Source organism: Pundamilia nyererei, unplaced genomic scaffold (assembly GCF_000239375.1).
Source record: "Pundamilia nyererei isolate P.nyererei 1_Seehausen unplaced genomic scaffold, PunNye1.0 scaffold00022, whole genome shotgun sequence".
NCBI classification, from domain to species: Eukaryota; Metazoa; Chordata; class Actinopteri; order Cichliformes; family Cichlidae; genus Pundamilia; species Pundamilia nyererei.
The window spans coordinates 4,024,658-4,047,205 of record NW_005187423.1 but is presented as its reverse complement, the minus strand read 5'-3'; the positions used below and the strand labels follow the sequence as shown (position 1 = coordinate 4,047,205).

The window sequence follows — 22,548 nt, the reverse complement described above, 5'->3', positions numbered from 1 at the left end:
CACAGAGCACAACTAATGAGTTTGACATGTAACTACAGGGGGTAAAGTGATGTAATGCATCGAAACAGCGGGAGATCTCGCTATTTGATAAAATACTCACAATCAGCCCCGTTACATGTTGGTTTCCCAATTAAATGCAGATCTACACCTTACAGTGCGCCATATGTCTGAACAGATTTGGGAAACGTTCCATTAATAAATTATCCCATTTTCATTTTAGTTCCTCAACCACCACATTAAAGGATTTTTTTTTTCACCATTTATGCCAAATTTTCTGACATGTTATTAGGTTATAATATCCAACGTTTCAGTTACCTGACTGAGTGAGTTGATTTGAGCCCATTATTCAGCCAGTTAGACTAACTAACCAACTGGAATAACTGGAGCACTTGACCATGCTTTTCTACTTGGGTATTGACAGATATGGATACTTATTATCCATGTCTCTCAGGAATATAATATATGTAGAAAGATCCGAGAGCATTTAATAATTTTTAAGGTATTACATGTATTTAAAGTTTGTTGTTGCCATGACAACAGACACTGTCTATTAATCTTTCCTTGGGAAAAGAAAAGGTGTTTAACAGTTAATTTATTATTTTTGTTCTGTAACGTTAAATACAGTTAACAGTGTGCATTTTAACATAGTAAGCAAAAAGAATCAAGCTTTTCAAATAGAAAAGAACTGTTTTACACCATCAGGTTAGGGCTGAGCAGTTGATTGAATTTTCTTAATATTAAACATCAAGCAAAAGCAAGTTGCTGTGTGAGGATCTGCCTGCATGAGCCAATCACAGATGTTCCCTGCAGTGCACTGCATGAACTTCCCTAGGTTCAGCTTGGATCAGTAAAAAAAAACATAAAAGTTAAATAATTAATTAAAATAAAACGGAGCAACAACAGATAACAGACCGTCTAAACAACAATCAAATGTCTGGCACAGCAGGAGGCGAAGAGCTTCTCCCTTGAAGCAGATCATCATTTGATGTTTGGAAATATGCCAAAAAGCAACACAACCAACTTATTCAACCGCCTGAAAACGCAGAATTAACTGCAGTGTAGTTAATGCAAAATTAATAATTTAGGCTTCAGGAAGGCAGTAAACATGCTGGACGAAAGACTTCATCATACCAAAGTCACTGTGGCCATACATTTTACTAAAAACACAAAAAAAACCTGCAAAAGTAATACTCGATTGTTCTATTTGTTACCTGTGTTTCCCGAATTGTCAGGAGTCTCTCCGCCCTTGGAAAACAGAATGGAGTCCAGCTGCCGGAGTGGCGGCGGGCTGCGATCGGGAGGGCAGCAGGATGGCGTTAACGCCAGGATTTTCGCTGCTGAGGCCGAATAGCAGTCCCGCTCCCTCACTACACGTCTCTGACTCAGCATCATGTGATTACAGGGGATCAGGTACCTGGGGAGGCATATGAGAGGGAGATGTCAGGAAAGCCAACGTGTGGCTGTAGGCAGAGAATGGTGAGGAGGGGACAGCGGGCAGATGGTAACAGCGGGAGGTTGCGAGTAAAAGCTCATCGTAATGTAAAGCAATTAGATGCAGCATGTTACCACGAGTGGGACGTGTCAGCGTGCGGGCTGCTCACCTTAATACGAGCTGCAGCATCACATCTTCACAGTATAAACCAATGAGAGTGCGGAAGAGTGCCAAGGACACAATCCCCAACTGTAGAGTTTAATCAAGTCAGAGAGACACAACAGAGCAAATTTTAAACACTAATTTATTCAGTCCTGAAGATATTTGCACAATAAATTTCACAATATAGGAGAACTGGTTAAACAATCACATATGTTTCCTGTAACAGTAGAAAGAGCATCTGGGACCATTTGTAAAACCTGTTCCTGGCTTATTAAACCTGAGCCACGCTCTATGTGCTGCATGTCAAAACTCGTTCCCTTAGCTGTGTGCTGGGTTACCTGGAAAGGTGTGTTGATGCGGCTGACTAGAGTATCCAAGACGTGGACGTTCTCGTGACGGTGGAGGAGGATGAAGGAGAGGAAGGTCTGCAGCAGTGCTGGCTCGGTTACACTTCGCAGGAAGAGGTCCAGGTAAGCTGTGGTGGTCATCACCTCCTCCAGGGTCACCTGTACACACGCAGGAATCAATCAGCAGAGCTTGTGTGAGTGCCACAATAAATGATCAAATATTAAAACCTGATTGTGTATTGTAGCAGTACTGAATTAAGGATTCATTTAAGCGAGGGAAATTAGATAATTAGGTAATTTAATTATTGCGTGCGGTATTGCCTCATTATAAAAGAACTAAACAAATCATTGCATTATATAGAATTAAATATGATGTCCTTGACTATACATTAAATAGCCTAGAATATGGGTCGTCTTACACTTTCTTCCAACTCTCTCTCTTGATAGTTTAACCTAACTAGTGTCCTTTTTACCTTTAGACACAGCCCAGTTCATGGATTTTCTGATGCCAAGCTCATATTTAATGGATGACAGTGACGGTGATATCTATCAGCTCAATTAATTTCTTGGGTAGAGGGGAAGAAATATGAGTCATTTTTGGAGTGTTTATGCTTGTATGTTTTTGTTGACACACCGCGTCGTCCTGCAGAATAACCGCTTTCTGTAATTGGGAAATGAAACAGCAAAATGGCAAGTACTTCCTTTTACCCAGGTGAAGAGAAATTGTGCTACTGCTAACCTTGTGGAGTGCTGGTGCAAGGACAGGCACAAGGAAACCATTGTAGATGTAACTAACCAGCTGGTCTCTGATATCAGGGTGGGCCACCTGGGAGCAGTCAATATCAAGGAGCATGTCAGTCAAGCGTGTAGCCAGGCAGGAGGTTGCAGCCATTTATCACACGTGAATGCATTTTTCATGAGGCAGAGCTTTTATCGTGCGGCTCACGTCTTCACCTGAATAACAGCGTTGCAGAATTCCAGTGAGTTGAGAAACTGGATGAGTGATGGCATCTGAAGCCAGTCCTCTTTGTGCAGGCAGTGCCACTCTTCATTGGGGACCTCCAGCTTGGTGGGCAGAGATGAATACAGGCCGCTCAACCCTGTGGCCAGCACCTGCCAAACGAGGTTTTTATATTTAATCTATGCACCGTTCATATAAAGTTTCCTCCAGAACCAAAATATAATTCAAATTTGTGGTTCTAAGTATAATTTACTTTTAATTTTGAGTAATTAATTTTCTTTAATTGAATCATTGAGACAAATTGTTTAAAATAATGACATTCCCATTACTCTCATGCATGAGGTAAGTACAGCTACATTATAACGGCCCATTTACCTGAACATAGGAAAAAGCACACTGTGTTGCACATACATGCATCATGTAATATAAGAAGTCTATTAAAAATCATCTGCCATAAATTGATTACAGAGAGAATGTTATAAACTTCATTAAACATTAACGAGGTAGTGTACCATATAGCAGATGCAGACACACACACACACCTCCTCTGCTGTCAGTTTTACCTTAAGCTTCAACAGATTTATTACTGTGTTTTACTACAAAGCTAAAACACTGGTGTAAATCACTTCTTGGCCTCTGCTTTGTAACTTGTAATGCAAATATAAGCGATGCAGCAGTCTACATATCAGCCTGCTGCTTTCTCCTTGCACAGATTTATGCCTCCTATGGATCAGCTCAGCTCGGAGACCTTTAGCAGTATTTGAGATGCGACGTGACTAATGCTTTAATTTCAAAATAAGATTCCATCTTATTTTGAAATCCTTGTGTTCTGGGCCAGATTATCCAGGCATTCTGGGCATATGTCCACAGGCCTCAGACACAGTTGAGGGCCCACCCAAGCACCAAATTTTAAAAAAAGAAAAAATAATACCAGATTTTGATTCTCTTAAACTTTTTTGGATAAATAAAAACATATATCATGGGCGCAGTGTAAGGTACACTGCTCTCCACAGGCACACATTCCCATATGATCTGTCTAATTACTTAAGAAGCAAAAAACGTGTAATCATCAAATCAAGTTGGCGCGTGCCCATCGCATATTTGTGCCCAGGGGTCTTTAACTTGATGATCTGGGCATGCCTGCATTGTAAGTACCAAGAACTGCTTTACAAATGCAACACAGGCTATACCAGCGCAACCAAATTAAAGTGTACGATGAGTGACATTATTAGTATTGTAGTATTGTACACGTTCCTCTGCAGCATTATTCCGCTGTGCCCTTCTTGTAGACGCCAGTGGAACCAATTAAATTCTGTCTGCATTCAAACCTCATTTTGAAAGCACTGTCTGCAGCCGTGAATAAATGACGTTATTTACATGGGATTATCTTGCAGCTGTGCTGTAATCTTATAAATGCCACACATTTGGTGCCAGATTTTTATTTACCCTTGTTTTGGGGTTTGTTTGTTTTTTTGCTTTTTTAAGCGAGCCCATGAATTAATCACCATCCGCTCTCTGACTAATTATGACACCCAGACACAGAAATGTCAGGGAACAATGCTGCCAATGTTAGTGCGTGAGTGGGATTATTTAGTATTTAGGACAAAACGATTCCTTTTGAATTTTACGGAAAGTGAGCCGCTGAGCTTCCATTTGGGACTGACCGGACAGAAGAAGGTGTTCTCTGCGATGTGTTTGGCCACTCGCTCATTCTCAGCAGACAAAGACATGATGAGCAGTAAGGCATCTCTGGCTTGCTGGCCCACCGTGCCCTCTCTGTGAATAAAAGGGATGAGCAGGGAGAAGATGAGGAAGTTGGTGGCTCCCTGATCCTCGCTCGTGTGGAAAAACAGCTCCAGAATTGAAGGGTCCTTCGCCAGGACGTAGCACAGCTGGTTGAGCAGCAACACCAGCTCGGCTTCGACCGCGGGCGCAGTGGTGCTCGAACAGGAGGACAGCAGCATCATGAGAGGCCGCAGGATGGGCTTGTGGTGCAGCAGAGGCTGGCGCGCCTGGCCCACCAGCATCTCGTACATTTTCAGCTGCTCCAGCTTCATGTCGTCCGTGAACTCTCGACGGAGGCTCCACACAAACAGACGCTCCATCACGTTCTCCATCACCACAAACTCCAGGATGGGGCCCATGGCTCCGGCCTGACCGCTCTCCTCCTCCATCAGCAGGAACAGCATGTGCTCCACATAATTCTGCACCGCGTTTGCCTCGTCTCCAGGGATGGGGCCGAAACGAGAGCTGCCGCTAGAGCCGGCGGTGAGGTTGATGACACTGAGGGAGGACAGGGCGGAGCTGCTGCGCAGGGGATCATGCTTTTCAAGGATCTTCACTACCTACAGTACAAGAGAAGAGGAAAAGCACACTAGTTTTTAATTGTTCATGCAGAAATAGAATACAGATGATATAAGATCTTAGACTTTTAAGTCACCCAAGAAAGTGTCTGTCATACAGATAAACTCCTGTTATCTTTGATCTAACCTCTGTGGTATAAGAGGTTAGATCTGAAATGTTGGCGTTTTATGATGCTTTTATTACAATACGATGCCATGAAAACCACACATGCTGGATTGCTAACAGACAAACAGACCCTACTTTGTGGGGGAAACTGTGTAATTGTTTTTAATGAAATACTAAATTGCCTCAGTTTAAACTTCTCAGACGTTTTCTATGTTCTTATGGGAATAAAATATGGGTTTGTGAGATTTGCAAATCATTGCATTCTGTTCTTATTTACACTTTACACAGTGTCCAAACTTTTTTGGAAGTGGGACTGTATGCAATACAAATAGGTACAATCACTTCCTTATTCCTGACAGGTTCAGTTTCAACAAAGTGGAGTGGGGACAAGCAGCACTGTATGAATAAACTCACTTTGGTTGCACAGAATAATACAGTCCTTTGTGTATCCAGTCCCTCCCGTGTGTGTGTGTGTCTGCTGTGTAGAAACCAGTGTCACAATAATGGAGCCAGTGTCCCCAAGCTGACGCTGCTGCCATGACAATAACAGTCTGTGTATGAGATAACTGGGCATGGCTAATGGCAGCAAGAGAACAGAGTCTGTAATCCCAGCCTGAGCTCAGTGGAACAAGCCACAGGGATCAGTCCACCTCAGGCTCTCCTTCCAATTCTGAAGTAACAGGAAGGAGGCAGGGGATAAGATTTTCCCAAACTGAACAGCCGGAAGAATGGAACCATGATCATGAACCACCTTATACTGGTGACGTTATGGTCGGTTCCAAAAGGGGTCAGTATTCACAGTGTTTTTTGTTGTTGTTTTTCAGGATTTGCCCAACGATGCTGATTGGTGGCATTATTTTACATATTAAGCTGGAACATGAGAGATACAGAGGCCTTTTAAAATGTGACCAAGAAGTAGGCTCAGGCTGGATCAATGTCAAATATTTCCCAAGAGCATTCCAGTCATTGTTATGCTATGGATGCTGGCATAATAGTGCCATAGATATGGGAGGATCCTCAAATGACAGTAGTATCATATTGCCAGCCCCCAGTGCCTCACTGAGTCTGTGACAGTAACTTCAGTTAACCATCAGACAGAGCAATGGACACATTGAATCATTCAGAATAACATTCATGGTTTAAAGACAGATCTTCACTGTACTCAATTATGAAAAATCAAGACTGCAAACGCCAGCGAGGAAGGAAAAGTCAAGTGTCATAGCAAATTCAGACAAAACTGCCAGATTTTCTTGACGACTAAAATGAATCAGAGACCTTTACAGAATCACCATAAACACACTGCCCACACTACACACAGACTACAGTTAAAGACTGTTGCCAGCAACTGACAGATCACTTAACGTGATGCAACACACAGCTCCGTGACGCCTGGAGAGAAGCTGATAAGAGCCAGCAAATGAACCTAAAGCTAATCTTCAACTCTGAAACAGCCAGAGCTTCTCACACAAAGACAAGGTCATTACTTACAGCGTGTTCACTGTTTTCTGAGCTGAAACAAGTCAAGAGCATTCTTATCAGGCTAGAGATTAAGTAAGAATGAAAACAAAACTCTGTGTGAGGTGGATTTGTGCTGCCTGAAGCAAATCGAACTTTAATCCGAGCCCAGAGTTTTTGATTACGGCTACTGTCAAGATGGGGATGAAAAATATGAAGCTGAGCAGACAGCTAGCAAAGACGGCCACATGATTCATGAGGTGTCTGTTGACATTGCTTAGTATTAGCTGCAACAGACTGATCGTGTTTATTTCACAGTTACAGTTGTTATTAAAAATATCCCATTTGTGTGACAAGTTGAAAAGTGTAAAATCTACAATTGTGGAAAAATTTTAAATGCTTTTCATTTCATTTCATTTCATTTATTTGTTCATTTTCAGGCACAACAAATACCTATATTGAACATAAAATGCACAAAACCAAAAACAAAATGCTTTGAATGTCTTGTACATCATTAAACGGTTTATCATCACTAAATCCCCAGATGTTTCACATTGGCACATTAGTTATACAACCACTCACATAATAAAGAGCTGTATAAAGAGCTAACATCTCTAAAATGTCAGGAGTAGTTAGTCATTATGAGAAGTGTTTGTGAACTAAAAATCAAGAATGTGGGATACTGTTTGTCCATGATTTGAAGAGCCCAGTGCGTGCTCCCGACCAAGGGAAAACCAATTCTGCAGGGGAGACCTACCTCAGCACTTGTGCAGGTGAAACCAAAGGGAAGATATGCTTCACCATATTTTCTAGTCTTTGGCTTAGAATGAAGTTGGTTTGGAAACATATTCAGCTATGCTTCATCTCCTGCTTTGCGTGGGCGCCCCGTGCTAGCAGTGTCCAAGCGTTTTGGGGTTTTTTTCACCCTTTTCATACCGCCGCCCCCCCCTGCAATGGCTCTGCGCCCCCCTAGGGGGCGGGCCCCACACTTTGGTAAGGTCTGCACTAGGATGATGTCGGCGTAAATGTGCAGTCATATTCATTGTGTTCCCACTAGTGCTGTCAGCGTTAATCTCGTTAAAATGACGTTAACGCCTCAAATCTCCGTTAACAAGTTACCGCGGATCGCCCCGTGTGTGGGGCTGGACGACGTCAACACGTTAACGAGCTAACTGCGCTAACGCACTAGTTCCCACCAATGTAATTGAGCATTGCGTGGCACATCCGACATACTGTTTTACTTTTGTCCATGACGAGCTTACCATCAGGGTCATGCTTCACATGAAAAATAAAATAGTTCCAAACGCCAGATCTGAATGAGGGTGGGGGAGGTTCAATTTCGGGTAGTGTTGAGGCAGTTGCCATGTTGCAACCAGCTTAACTTCTGTCTTGCTAGCTTGCGCTGCGCTCAGTGGATCTGCGCTTGACAGTGCACCCTAGGCGGAGTAGTCGAACGCAGATCCACTGAGCTCTCAACACAGACAACATCTTCAGAAGAAAAGTTGATAAAATAAATTTTAAAATTTTGTATTGTTCGATACACATGCATACCGAACCGAAAGCACTGTATCAAACGGTTCAATACTGATACGAGTATTGTTGCATCATAGATAGATAGATAGATAGATAGACAGACAGACAGACAGACAACCAAATCACAACAACAGTTGCCTCGGGCACTTTATTCTAAGATCAAGCCCATACAATAATACAAAGAAAACAGAAAACCCCAACAATTACACAAACCCCTGTGAACAAGCGCTTTGGTGACAGTGGGAAGGAAAAACTCCCTTTTAACAGGAAGAAACCAGAACCATGCTCAGGAAGGGGCAGCCATCTGCCACATATTTAGATTAGAGTCTTTAAACTTGCATAGTTTTAACACTAACGAAACCAAAAGTGGGATTCTGCTTGATTTTGATAAATTCGGGTCAGTCATCACATCGACAACCATAAATGTAGATGGCAGTTACCATTATGCTCCTCTATGTCCTCATTATTCAGTGTCCCCCTGCCCCATGTTAATGTGTGCAGAGTTTGTTCATCTCTGTGTGGGAGGAGTGGGATTAACAGGCTGCCATGTCCTGCAGGGGAGTGAACAGGGACACAAGCTGCTGGAAAGAACCAGAAGTCTGAGACCGTCAGCCTTTTACCGCCAAGATTCCACTGGCCCTGCTCACACTGCAGTTTACTGTTATAGGGGGACTACATGAGTCATTTTTTGCCATCAGGTTTTGAGGAAGGAACTAAATAGAATGTGCATCTTTATTTACAAGATTTTAATATATTCACTTCACAAGGGTTTCGTTATATTCTACTGTACAAAAGTCTTATGCCGCATTATCTTTTCCAAGGAAAATGGAAAATGGGTGCTTTTTAACCACATTTTTGTTTGTGAACATGTTTGTTTAACCTTTTTAGAGGATATCAGGTGAATACTTCGGAAGTTAAGAGATCCAGATTCTTTGCTTCTAGTGTGAAAAACTAAGCTGGCTGGAGAATTCACAGTTCTGAGACTGTTAGCTTGGTGCTGGTGTTTTACCTGAGCCCAGTGGTTCTTGAACACAATCATGCAGGTCTCTGGGTCCACCCCTTTCAAGACCAGAGACTGTCCATCACGGTTTCCACTGGCAACCACAGAGGCCATCATGGTGACCGGATCGCATATGGGTTAAACCATGTCATAGGCAGGACAGGGAGGGCTTTCCTGGCTGCTCACTGGGCGTTACCAAAACCAGAGAAAGAGAGATGATCACAGGAGACCTGAGGAGTCAAATAAAAGAGGAAACACAAAATGACATCATACACAAAGCCAAAAAAAGTTTGCTTCATAGGATAGCAGCACAATGATACGGCTGGTGATTGCTGCAGACTGCAACCCCTCTTTGCTTCTGCATGGCCAGCTAGGAGCTATGACAAGCATGCAGGAGAGAGAACAATAACAAGCCAAGTCAGAGGAGTCAGTCGAGGAGAGAAAGAGAAGCTGCTTCAAGTTAGACTTTACCGTCTCCTGCAGCAACTCTGCGCTTCACACCGAGCTGTCAAATCGCTTTTGGAATATATCATACGCCCCCATTGGATTCCTGCAGGCCCCTGGACATCACTCTCATTACAGAAATATTTTGTGACATCAGAAGGCGAGCAGCAATTGGGTGTGTCTGCTATGGCTGAGTGTGGGGATCAAGGAGGGTAAAAAGATTTAAATAAAATACAGGACAATGTTAGTTCTGTAGATCACACGTGATTAATTGCATGTCCCGCTTTTACTTCTGGATCAGAAATATTACAAAATGTATGAAAGCACTCTTCACACCGCTTGTTTGGATGAAGAACATATATTATTTTAGCCTGAGGGCAGCTTCGCACAGCAGTTCCAACACTCACACTGGCACCATAAAAAATCTGGAAGAGGCTCAATCTTTTTCCCCCGTAAGAAAGGAACTAGTTTGTTGTTTCCCTTGGAAAGCATGTTCATGGAAAGATTCATACAGCCAAAACTGAACAGAATGAGAGTAGCGCTTTTCGAAACAGAAACATGTGAGCTGCCATATAACCAAAACAATACGAGTTCCCTGCTACACAGTTCCCTGTGACACGCTTCCAGGTACTGTGCAGGCCTTTGCTTCACAAGAAAGAACATCAGGATGTAATACGGATCCCTTTCCTGTGTGTGCCGACAGATACCAACAATCAAACAAAAGGTCCACAGCCCAAGCCGTGGAGAGTACTTTCAACTAGAAATCAGTTTTACCGGATGAACCTGGATAAACTAATTATACTTAATATATATCAACAGCAATAGCATTACTTAACTATTAACATAAATGCGACAGGCTTTTTACCTGTGTATGAGAAGCCCAGCAGCTCATGGGAGCTCAGATTTGTTTTTTAAAACTGTAGATCTGCCTTAATGTTTTGTTAAACATTAAAAACTAGAATAGTTTTAATGTTTTATATTAAAGATAAAGTCCCAAAGCCAGTGAGCCACTATTAAGGCTTGATGTTTTACCTGTTGAGCTGATCTGTGTCCACTTGAGTTGACAAGTTGTGTTGGGAGATCTTTAGGATTCATTACTGGGAAAACATACAGGTTGTTAAGATACTTCAATACGAACCAGCAGACTGACAGAGCCACCCCTACAACCCAACCACTCGCCTGGCTACAAGCAAACTTTCCAGCACTACACAATGACATGACAAAGTGCGTTTGTCTGTGAATACTAACACAATGATGGGACCAAGTCAGGCAGTCCCAATACGGAGGGCGATATGGAAACCGTCACCACAGGGGACCAACTGTAAAACACACAGCAGCTGCACAACATGGGGCCCCAATTTACGGCTTCTAGTCCCCAGCCCCTAAACACATCTCCTGACGAATCACAGCTCACCACCCCCGCCCACCCGTCACTTTGCCCCAATACCACACAGAAACATCTCCGCCACCCATACACGTTAGGCTCACTTTGCCAGGCAAAACTTTTCAGCCATCTGCTTTCAGTTACGAGTGACTGCAGGCCGGTTAGATTCTCAAGAAGGAATGTGAAAGCAGCGTGGAGCGAGCGTGGTGGCAGGATTTCTTACCTCACGTGAATCATCTTCAACTGGCACAGGTCGCTAAGCAGACAAGGACCTCATTCTGCTCCTGTTGCACAAAAAAACAAAAAAACAAAAAGAGAGACAGAGAGAAATATGAAAATATGTCCAGAGAGGAGCAGGAAGCGCCTGTGTGAGAGGCGAGGCATGGTGGGAAGTGACTGGACATGAGTAAGCTGCTCCGAGCACCAGTTGGATGGAGATGAAGAGGAGGTGGTTACAGGGAGGGAGCAAGGGAAGAGAAGGGAAGGAAAAGCAGAAGTGGGAGGGAGTGAAAAGGAAAAAAAAACAAGCTGAGTGAAAGTCTACAGAAAAATGAGGACATACAAGTACAAATTCCAGCAGTGCACGCAAGAAGACTAAGATTACGTATACTGTATGGCAGCACTTAATATTCCTATAAGATTCATAATTCACAGAAGAATAACACGATTGTCCTTTCCAGTTTGTGATGTGACACTGCACAGCAGCCGTCCTGAGCTGCGAGAGGCCAGCTGCCCTCTCTGGCACCAGCACGGCCCATCATGTAAAACATGTCACTTGAGACAGCAGCCTTAAAAGTCTCAGGGTGCAACTTGTAGTTGTGTACACTGTAACACAAACCACAAAAGCTGCACGCTGCCTTCAATCCACGTTGAAATTCTGAGCAGATGCAATTCAGAAATGTGTCTTTCTTGGAAAGTGGGCAAGACTTTCCTAAAGCGTGACGTCGTGTATACAGCAACAGTTGGACGGAGACAGGTGTGTGCGTGTGTGTGTGGTACATGCACGAGTTCTTAGAAAAGCACCAATCCAAGCGTTTGTTGACTCATCTTTGGCTCAATCCCAGCAGTACATTATACAAACTGTCCATCTGCACTCTGTTTAAAGCCACATAACATGCCTACATAAGAATAACACGGGGAGCAGTTTTGTTCAGAGCTCTTCAACCTGTGGACAGGAGGTGCTTACAAATTGAATTGCCAGCCTTGCGATTAATTATTAAACTACATGCAGCTCACAGCTGCTCCAAATTTGCCTTCGTTTTCCTATTTATGGCCTAACAGCAGATATTAGGACGCGTGTTGGCAGCTTGGTCAAACAGGCGCGAGGTGCTGACTGTAGAAGTTGAATCAAGAATGGTTGCTATGATTTAATCATTTATAACTGGTGTGATAACAGTGCTGTGTAATCACACCTCCTGAAAAGATCAAGAGGGATTAATTCCATTTTAAGTGAAGGTGAAGGTGCGGGCATAAATCTTTGTTACACAAAATGATTCATTTAAAACAAGTGAATCAGCTGAGTAGGCTGGGCAACACATGGTGGATTTTGACTTATAACACATGTCAGTGTAGTCGATTCTTCTGCTTTCAGCTGCTCCTTTTAGGGGCCAACACAGCGGACCATCTCTTTAACACACACCACCTGCATGTCCTTCTTCACTCCATCCATGGATCTTCTGCGTGGTCTTCCTCCTTTTCTTCTACCTGGCAACTCCATAGTCAACGCACTTTGTCCAGTATATCCATTAAACAGTTATATATATATATTTAGAAATATATTTGAGGTAGTGTAAAAGTAGTCTGGCCACAATCTGAGATAAATAAACAACAATAGATAACCATGGGACACAGTATAGTGAAGCAACATCAGGCTATCCAACAGACTGTATACAAAGTGGCCCTGAAAAATGAAGCCAATGGGCAAACCAGCATTGTTTTCAAATGACCAGCAGGGGGCAGCTTCTCAGGTTGACCCAAGGCTCCCTCATCAGCGATCTCAATAAATATGTTCCAGCAGAGGTTTTGTTCTCGACTCTGCTATCAAGTTTCCTTTAGTACAGCATGAAGTTCATTTTCTCAATTTGACACTGTTGTAAGGCATCCACTTGCCTCCTCCCTTAAACGACTACCATCTGCACTGCACTGTTGTCACCCTTGTACACAAAAAAGGTCCAAAGTATCTTTTATTCTTCAAACCATCACATTTCTGAACATGAGCAACACAATTACTATTCAACTTATTTTTTACCAACGTTACTATGCAAGGAGAGTGAAAGTGTGTATATTGCGTGCTAATGTCTTATCTCCAACTGATTGTTTTACTGCATGCGGTGTATACTCACGTCATGGGACATAAATGTAACTATCTATCTAAAGAAGATAAATCAGGGATATGCACTGCCACTCAATCTCTCAGTCAGATCCACACCTTTCTCATCCCATCCAGTTTCACAAGTGGATATCAGCTAAACAGCTGAAAGTAAACCAGTAAGTAATTTCCTTCACTTTTTTAAATTCTCTATAAGATCAGTAACCCTTCCAAGCTCTTTTTATATGAAAAAATGAGTCATGTAACAGCTGACTCTTTAGATATATCACCTAACTTAACTGTTGCAGTTTAAGTCTAAGAGCAGATTAATGTTAACCAACTGATCCTACAATAGGAAAAAAAAATACCTGTATGAGCATGGGATTATTTTAGAGATTAAAGTATTGTATTATACATTGTTTGTTAGGATTTCTGGATTAGTTTGTTTACATTTTTTCTGCACCCTGTCTATCGTCTCGCCTTCCTGCAATGCCGTCTGGTCCACATCACACTGCCAGGTTCACTCGTGTGTCAGCATCACTGCCTCTCAACTGAATTTTCAGCTGTATTTCCTCCAGGTTTCCATGTCGAAACAGCCATCAGTTTTTGATACACAGGATAATATCAAAAGCTCCCGTTTCAGAATCACTTGTTCTTTTGTCAGGGGGTACAATTTTCAAGATTAGCTCAAGCAGTGATTAGCTGCTCCTAGACAACAATACACCTGCAACAACTACCTCTCAAATCTCCATTCAGTACAGCAGGTTTCTTGACCTATTAATAGCCAAATAGGTCAGGATTTGGGCCCAGCAACAGAAAGGAGACTATGCCCCGGCGCTTTCTACTCAACTAATACCCCAACAATCCAACGAGCGTCCGACACAGCATGAGAACAAAGCCACTTATTTCTAAGAATTAAAATGTGCTTTTTGAAGAAATCCAGTTCTAGGCCTGTTATGGAAAATCGTGACCTACATTTACAGGTCTCATTTACAGTACCTGCTGTCGCACAAAGAGAGACAGACCACTCTTACCCATAAGTCACTGCTCTACTTGCTCAAAATAACCTGAAATACAGTAGAGTCATGAAAAGGTTTAAAATACAGGCTGCTGAAAACATCTTTTGTCTGTGTGAATCTGTGAGCTGCTTCTGAAAGAGTTTCTCCAGCAACTATCCAATTACAGTAATTTGATAATTACACATATTTGTTGCTTCCACATCAGAGTAACAAACATAATAAGACAGAAAGACTGGGATGCTACCTTCTTTTTCCTACAGCCCTGTGCAAAATATTTGAGCCACCCCTCATTTTTTTTTATACTTTGCTTCAAAGGAGCCAGACATCTTGGTCACTTTTTAAAGTGCTCTTGAGCAATGGGACTCTGGGCTTTTTGAAGGTCTTTCGAAGATTGTATTTCAGTCTAGTCCCTGTACCTGACCACACCACAGAGGAATGTTTTTTGTTATTTTTTGCTTAGGTATTTTTTTATGCCAGTTAACACTGATCTATGAACTATTTAGGCATAATTAGCGCTGTGTCTGAGCATAACAGACATCTCAGCAAAGAGCCAACTTTAAATTGTAGCTTTAGGTACTTTGCTACTAGCAGCCTGCCGCAGGAAAGTATGATTCGTTCCCCTTTCTTTAGCTGAATCTTTAAAAATACCAAAGACTGGGCTGGAAAAGTAGAAGATGAACAACAAGAGAATAAAAACCTACAGCAGATGGACAGCATGTCAAATTCATGTCCTTAAGAAAGAAACTGTAAAACATCCTGCAAAGACCTGACACCAAACCTGAGAGATGAACAGGGAGAAAAGGCAGGTATGCCAATTACACAAGAACTGCACTGAGAATCAGTGATAGCAGGTGTTCTCTATTAATGAATCCAAATGGATTTTTCGCATCAAATCTACACCATTATATACAGAGGTGGTCACGAGAGAGGTACAGCGAAGAGTGTCTACAGCCATCTATAAAACACAGTGGATGCTGTGTCATGGTTGGGACTGCATTTCAGCAATTCCAATCCCATTGGCTCTGCTTTGGGAGTGCCTACCATCGCTAAGCAGCACATCAAAGACATTACATTCGTGCAATTTAATTGCGTGGTCAAATCTTTGTGCTTTTTGGAGTTATTTACCTACTAATTCCATTTAAATTAATGCAGTACGTTGCTTAATTACTCCCAGAAAAAGTAATTCATATGATCTTTCCCTTAGTATATGAACACGAAGCCAACAGCACAAAGCAAAGATGAAAAAACACACAAAGAGACTTCAAAGCGATCGCCACAGTGAGTCTATTTTAGAAACATGAACAGGCAGATATGGAGGCTGCAGCCTGACTGCTCATCACTGACTTTGTCACCAGATGAAATTCAGGGTTTGGCTGCTGGGTTGAGATCAGCATTCACTCAGTTTTATCATCACTCTAAGTTCTTGGCTAGCTTAAATGTTAGGATGCTATCTGCACAGGTGCTTGCAAAGAGCCGAAGTTGTGTTAGCAGCATAATAAGATTGTTTCTGTTCTGGATGCAGTTTGCACGTTGCCAAAGTGCTCTCATTCTTTTGTGTCCATATTCACGTTGCAGACTGTGCCACCATTTACCTCTTCCAGTACACAAACTGAAATCAGCTGATTGTAGCGCAAGTGCGACTGGAATCACTAAGCAGGACGGATATAAACAAGCAGACTAACAATTCCAAGGAATTGAACTACTGGGAAGTGGTTCTCTAGAAAAAAACAGTTCTCCGTACTGGGGATCATATTTTGATCCACCATTGGTACCATCCAATTGGCAAAGGGTTCATTTTTCAGTAGGCAAAGATTCCAAACACACTATCAGTGGAGTAAAAGCATATCTGGATAAATCAAAAAAACTGTCTGGGGTCTTTCTGTGTGGCGTTTGTATGTTCTCCCCATGTCTGCGTGGGTTCTCTCTGGGTACTCCACCTTCGTCCCACAGTTTGGTAAATTAGTGATTCTAAATTGAACGTAGATGTGAATGGTTGTCCATGTCTGTGTTAACTCTGCGACCGACTGGCACCCTGTCCAGGTTGTACCTTAGCTCTATGACACTGGGATGGGCTTTAGCTGCCCGGGACCCTGAAATGCAGAATAAAACGTTGGATGAGGGTGGTGGTGGCTCCAGACTTTTGCTCAGTTTCATATCCTAGTGGTCGTCTGTATTTCTTGCTGCAGATCCTAGATGTTCAACACACTGAAAACTAACACCCACACTGAATTAAAAATGCTCAATTAAAAACTGAAAATGAAAAAATTTAATCCAAAGCTGTGACAAAGCCAACATAAATGGCCCTGTTTTTCCCCCCCACTAATTTCACAGATACAGTGCACCATTACTCAAAGCTCTGCGGGGTTACTTTACACTTGCTGTGCATCATTTCTAAAAATGGTCCTGGCAGCATTTAGGGCCTGCTGCAAATTCATGTCCTCTACATCAACATAAGAATCAGTGCATCATTACAAACATGTTATTAGAAAACATTCAAGATCCCATTTTAGCAACAGCATTGCATCACACCTCTGTCACAGTGCCAGCTGCAAATGGTTGCACAAGTTTAAGTAATTACTTATTATCACGACATAGCGGCACACTAGACATCCATAATTTCTAAAGCTTAAAGAGCAGCACTCCAAAGGTAAACACCAAAAAGAGATCAGTTTCTGATGAATCAAAGTGAAATAAAGACACGGACTGATGGGAACAGATAGGATCAAACATGATGTAAAAATGAAAGAAATGTTCACCTCTAGGCCTTTTGTCATTTCTTCTTTTCTGATCTGGTTTCGGCATTGTCAGCCGACTGCAATCCCAGAAGGTTTCATACACAAAGGTGTGTCCTGTGCAAATACCTGAAGGGCAGGACACACCTTTAACTCAGCGTAACGATCATATTTCTCGCTAAACAGGAGCTTTGATCAGCTGAGCATGAAAAAAAAAATACAACTTATTATGCTTCTTTTCTAAACCTACCTTTTATTAAAAGGTGCAGCATTCAAAGGAGAGTTTCAATGTTTCCATCAACTTAAAGGTGCTGTTTAAAGAGAAGAAACTCGCAGCAACCATAGCAACCCAGAGACCAACAGGCCCATTAAAGTGATAGCAGCTGCTGAAATATTTAGAGCTGTAGGTGAAACCGCTGAAGGGTAATGTAGTGTCTGGTCTGAGTGTTAATACTCCTCACTAATTCAATCAGCAGCACAGCAGGGAGGAAGAAAAGCCAATGTTATTATCCAGATGCTGACCACTGTGCCAGTTCATCATGTTTACAGGTGTCATACTAAAGTAAAGCTTAAATTACATATTATTAATAATATTATTACATTTTTTTAATGTTCATTTCAGTCGTTGTTCGACAAAAAAATAAAAAGTGAAAGCAGCAGCTGTAACTAGCTTAACTTTAACAGAGGTTAAGGCACAAGTAGCATCTCAAACCACCCAATAATACCTAATCAGCACATACCAATAACAAAGGTATAAAATATCTAACGAGCAGCAAAAGCATTTCTGTGAAAATATCTAACCAGCCAAAACGAAATTTCAACATGATTAGGTGATTAGTGCACAAATATTTCACCCCTAAAATTACATGTGTGTGAATTCTGTCAGATGTAAACACTACAGGCCAGATGTGATTCATTTAGCATTTGCTAATGCTAAATTAGCTTAGCTGCAACATTCCACTCTACAGTTTTTCTAAATGTTAATTTAATATAGTATAATATAGTACTTGTAGCAGTACTATATTGCAGTAAAAGAGTTCCCTATCCAAATAATACTTCTCTTCCTTTGACTAAAATGAACAGTGCTTAGAAACTATTGAGAAAAGTAGACAGATAGCACGCTAACACTTTTGTAAAAAGCTACCTTTCTTCAAACAAAAACATTTTTATATCATGTATACGTTGCTTCATTCACTGAAATGCTGTTTCTTAGGCCACTATGTGTTCAGTAATGACGGTAACTAGCTTATCTAAGCAGATAACTTCGCTCCATGCCTGTGGATTTTCACATGCACACAACGGCTAATGGCTCGATTTGCCATTATATGCAAAATGATTCATCAACGTGCTCAAAGGCAGATTCTCAGTTTAGCTTGAAGGAAGCAAAAGGAGGAGAGGAAAAGAAGAAGAAAAACAATCAGTTTTAAAAGGCAATACATAAAGCCTGAAAGAAAAAAATATATGCCACTTAAAATAACCAAGTTCATTATACAAAGGGGATAAAACTAAGAGAGACTGACCAGAACACACAGAAACCAACTTTTAATCAACGTTATCCAATGTCTTGTGACTCTCTTAGTCTACTCTTAAGCGATAAAGCTTGAAAAAGCTTTTTACATCAGAGGTAGATAAGTTCCTGCTGCTGATATGAAGCATGAAGTCATCCTTTACCTGAATGCGGTCATCCTTTACCTAACTTCAATATATCTTAAAATGTTTATCAAAACATGCAAACAAATGATTTTTTAATGATCCCGATTAACAATTCAAAATTGGGGTGCTAATTCATTAGATTTACACAAATATTATAATTACTTTAAATGACATAATGGGACTCAGCTACTCCACAGGGCAACCAGTAGATATTTCATTCTGCTTTTTGCTTCTTTTTTTTTTTTAAATGAGAATTTTATTTCTGCTTCTTTTGAACAAACGCTGTGATTTGTTGTAGACGATGATGCATACTTGAGTCTTGCTACACTGCGATACCATTGTTACTGAGGGAAACAATAACAATAGAGCAATATGATACAATCATGTAGACTTGATAGTATCATATTCTATGAGTTACACTCAAAAACTCTTACAGATAAAAGTCTGAATATATTGTATTGGACTCTGTAGAAAAAAATTAAATAAAATCGAATAAAAAATTTTTAGCCAACACATAAATCGCAATTATAAATCTCAGTGTTAGCATTTGCTAGCTTACTTACGAGGTTCTGGAAGTGTTTCCTAACAGTATCCTTATTTCACATTAGCAGTTTAATTGTGTACCTTTAATTATTTAAGCTTTGTTTATGAGAATTTTTGCCTATTCTGTTAGTTCTCTTCACAGAACGGTAAATGGACTGGTTTTTATATAGCCTGTGTAATTAAAAGTCCCAAATTTATAAAAATGGTACAGAAAACATGTCCTCTCTACCTTCCTCCCCCCCCCCGCCCTTCCTCTGATCTTCACAAGTTAAATTACCGCATTGCATGTGTGCCGGTGACATCATTCCTTCATTCATATTGGCAGGGGAGACTTTAGCCTGTCCTCACGCTACAATAGGCGACTGTCAGCGATAACAGGGCATTTTGTGTGGGTATATCCTATCTCTGCTCTCCTCCTGCTTCCTCTGGAGCTCGTTTGCATCGCATCTCCCTTGCTGATAAAGCAGACATGTTTGCATGTGGGATGGAAGAAGGAACAAGATACGAGGCTTCTTGTGAAGTTCAGAGATGTTTATCAGATAGACGAGAGAGAGCTACAGCACCAAACTGACATAATTAACCAAGAAGATGAAAAGTTCTTGTAAAAAAAAAAAAAGAAAAAAAATGGAGCTTATGCAAATAAATAAATAATTCACAGCTAGCAGCAGAACTTTTCTTTTTAATTTTCAGTCTTGTACACTTCACTTTTCTTTTCCTTACAAACACATTCAGTCAAAGAAAAAAAAAAAACATTGGCCTTAAAGCACCCGAGCACTCGTCCTATACAATATTTTTTTTTGTTTGTACATAATTTTCAAAGCAAAACAGATGCAAAACAAGACAGTATACCCTGGGAACTGTTTATCAGAGTAGTAAATACTAGCTTCTACACCTGCACAATAACTCTTCATGTTATCAGAGTACAAACTGCTGACTTGATAGAAAAAAAAACAGAAAAAAAAAAACAACCTTCTTCCAGTTCATTGTAGGACAACATAAGTGGTTCAACCAGATTGAGTGACAGTGTATTCATTTCACAGCAGTCACGACACTACAGAGTCTGTTGGAGTTCTCTCAGTAGAATTAGGCCTAGCAAACAAACGGGACCATACTGCATAAGTTACCAACAATGATCATAATTGAAGTAATAGAAGTCAGTTTTATGATGAGGATACATCAGACTAAGAGGGAGTGGAAAATGAAAACGCTCAATTTAAAACCTAAGGAAGCATTTACAGCCAAGTTATCCCAACCTAAACCTCCTGTCCAGCATCTTATTACATGCGCTTAAGCCGTTAATTTAGCTCTCTATTGTACTCTATATGTTGCATTTCCATTCATGACAAACTAACACCCTCACCCAACTTCCAAACAAAAACAGGCTCAGATTAACTGCTGCCATTGCTGGTCAGTTTAGTATATTTGTCACCTCTCGGGGTCAAGAGACACAAGAGGGGAAGGTGGAGCTAATCCCAACCACGGGACAACTGAGCTGGCTTGTTTATGGAGGGCAAAGTGGGAAAACACACAGAATCACCTACTGATGTGTTTAGATTTCTCACAGCTTTATGTCTTGTCAAGTATTTTCAGACCGAGTAACAACAGATAGGCACAAATAAGTAAGGTAAAGCAAATCAAAAACTTGTGACCTGAAGCTGTGCATGTAAATCACATCAGCATGACCAGCTTTCAGTGTCTAGCATGCTGCAGTAGATCCTGTGTGTGTAAAGGCCCTGGAAGCAGGTCTGAGCATTGATCTTAGCCAAACACGTTGTTGGACTGCTTGAGCTCCCCCTCTGAACATCAGCAGAAATCGTACAGATGACTGATTAACTGTACGTTCCTCTCATGCCTCAGAAACTGCTCTCAACTCTTCATAAGGTTTAAACTTCACTTGCACTCTTGCTGCATGTTTAATCTACTCCAGCTTAAAATGATGTGAGAGATGAGAGCGAGAGAAAGTAGGAGGCAGGCCCACCACAGCTCATAAGCACTTATAAACAACAGACAGTAGACTGCGTTAAACAAGAGAGTCTGTAAAACTGCCTCGAATTACAGAAGTTTTGCTAAACTTTCAAATTACCTGACGCCATAACAACCTCACATTTTTACATCCTCTGCAGTTGAAGCATTTTAAAAACAAGCCTGAGCAAATACGGCAGACCAGCCAGGTCAAACTCATTTTACATTACGTCACACATGCAGCCCACTTTGACCTCTGTGGGCTGCATGTGTGCCGGACCAGTAAAACTCCCATTCTTCCAGCGTAAAGAAGTTTAACAACGCATCGAGTCCCTTATGTATTTTAATATAAGAACAAAGAAGTGTAGTTTCAACATTACATAGGAAAATACTGTTAAAAATACAAAGTCTATGCCCTCCTTCAATTTGCAAAACCATCCAGTGGGACCATCTTGTGATTGACAAATCACTACGGTATGAGCTCCTCTGTTTCCTACTCAGATCCACACCAGACTCATGATGTCTGGTTTCGAAAAGGCAAGATTGCAGCATCCAAAATGCTCAGCACAAGGCTTCATCGCCAGCTGACATCACAGTGGCTCCATCCAGTTTTTGTTTTTGTTTTTAAATGAACAGTTCTCACTGAATATCTCTAAAGAGACGATTCTGCAGAGAAGCCCTGATGTGCTTAAATGCCATCCATGCACAGAAGTCCAGCTGTGACCAGAGTGTGGTTTTAGGTCACTGCTTGTGTGCTGGGATGCCTTTAAACTGGATCCATTGAAGACCAGTTCAGCCACCACAGTAGCCACATCTGACAATGACATGCAGACATCTGAAGAGGACACTGGTCCTAAAATAAAGATCAAGCAGTTTGCCAGAAATCACATAACCCAAGCTGGCATTTCAGTCACGTGATAACACGGTTTACTGTGCGAGGGACGCGTGAGTGACCTCAATTTGTCAGATCTGAAGTGATAAAAAGTGAACCATTGATAACAGGATTGCCTAAAACACCAAGTGCACAAACAGATTTATATCTTTTAAGTGCCTTATGTTCACACGCACGCAACACTTAGGGAGAAAATGTACTTGTATACTGTAGCAGTCAAACAATTAGTCGATTAAGCAGTTCGCATACTGA

At 41.4% G+C, this 22,548-nt stretch overlaps 1 protein-coding gene across 5 annotated transcripts in view; it reads right to left on the bottom strand.

Annotated features, from left to right (window-relative positions):
* fhip1aa (FHF complex subunit HOOK interacting protein 1Aa) overlaps window positions 1-22,548 on the bottom strand; it is a 28,367-nt gene that overhangs the window by 4,277 nt on the left and 1,542 nt on the right. For 2 of the 5 annotated variants that reach the window (XM_005726973.2, XM_005726975.2), the window contains exons 2-9: window positions 11,411-11,471; window positions 9,369-9,589; window positions 4,567-5,247; window positions 2,896-3,054; window positions 2,681-2,767; window positions 1,933-2,100; window positions 1,602-1,681; window positions 1,212-1,414 (exon numbers count right to left, since the gene is read on the bottom strand). In XM_005726973.2, coding sequence (XP_005727030.1) covers window positions 1,212-1,414; window positions 1,602-1,681; window positions 1,933-2,100; window positions 2,681-2,767; window positions 2,896-3,054; window positions 4,567-5,247; window positions 9,369-9,476 — 1,486 coding nt within the window. In that variant the 5' untranslated portion in view covers window positions 9,477-9,589; window positions 11,411-11,471. Of the gene's footprint in view, window positions 1-1,211; window positions 1,415-1,601; window positions 1,682-1,932; window positions 2,101-2,680; window positions 2,768-2,895; window positions 3,055-4,566; window positions 5,248-9,368; window positions 9,590-10,835; window positions 10,901-11,410; window positions 11,472-17,270; window positions 17,293-22,548 lie in introns of those variants that run through there. The other 3 variants (XM_005726974.2, XM_005726976.2, XM_005726977.2) reach the window with 3 other exon arrangements.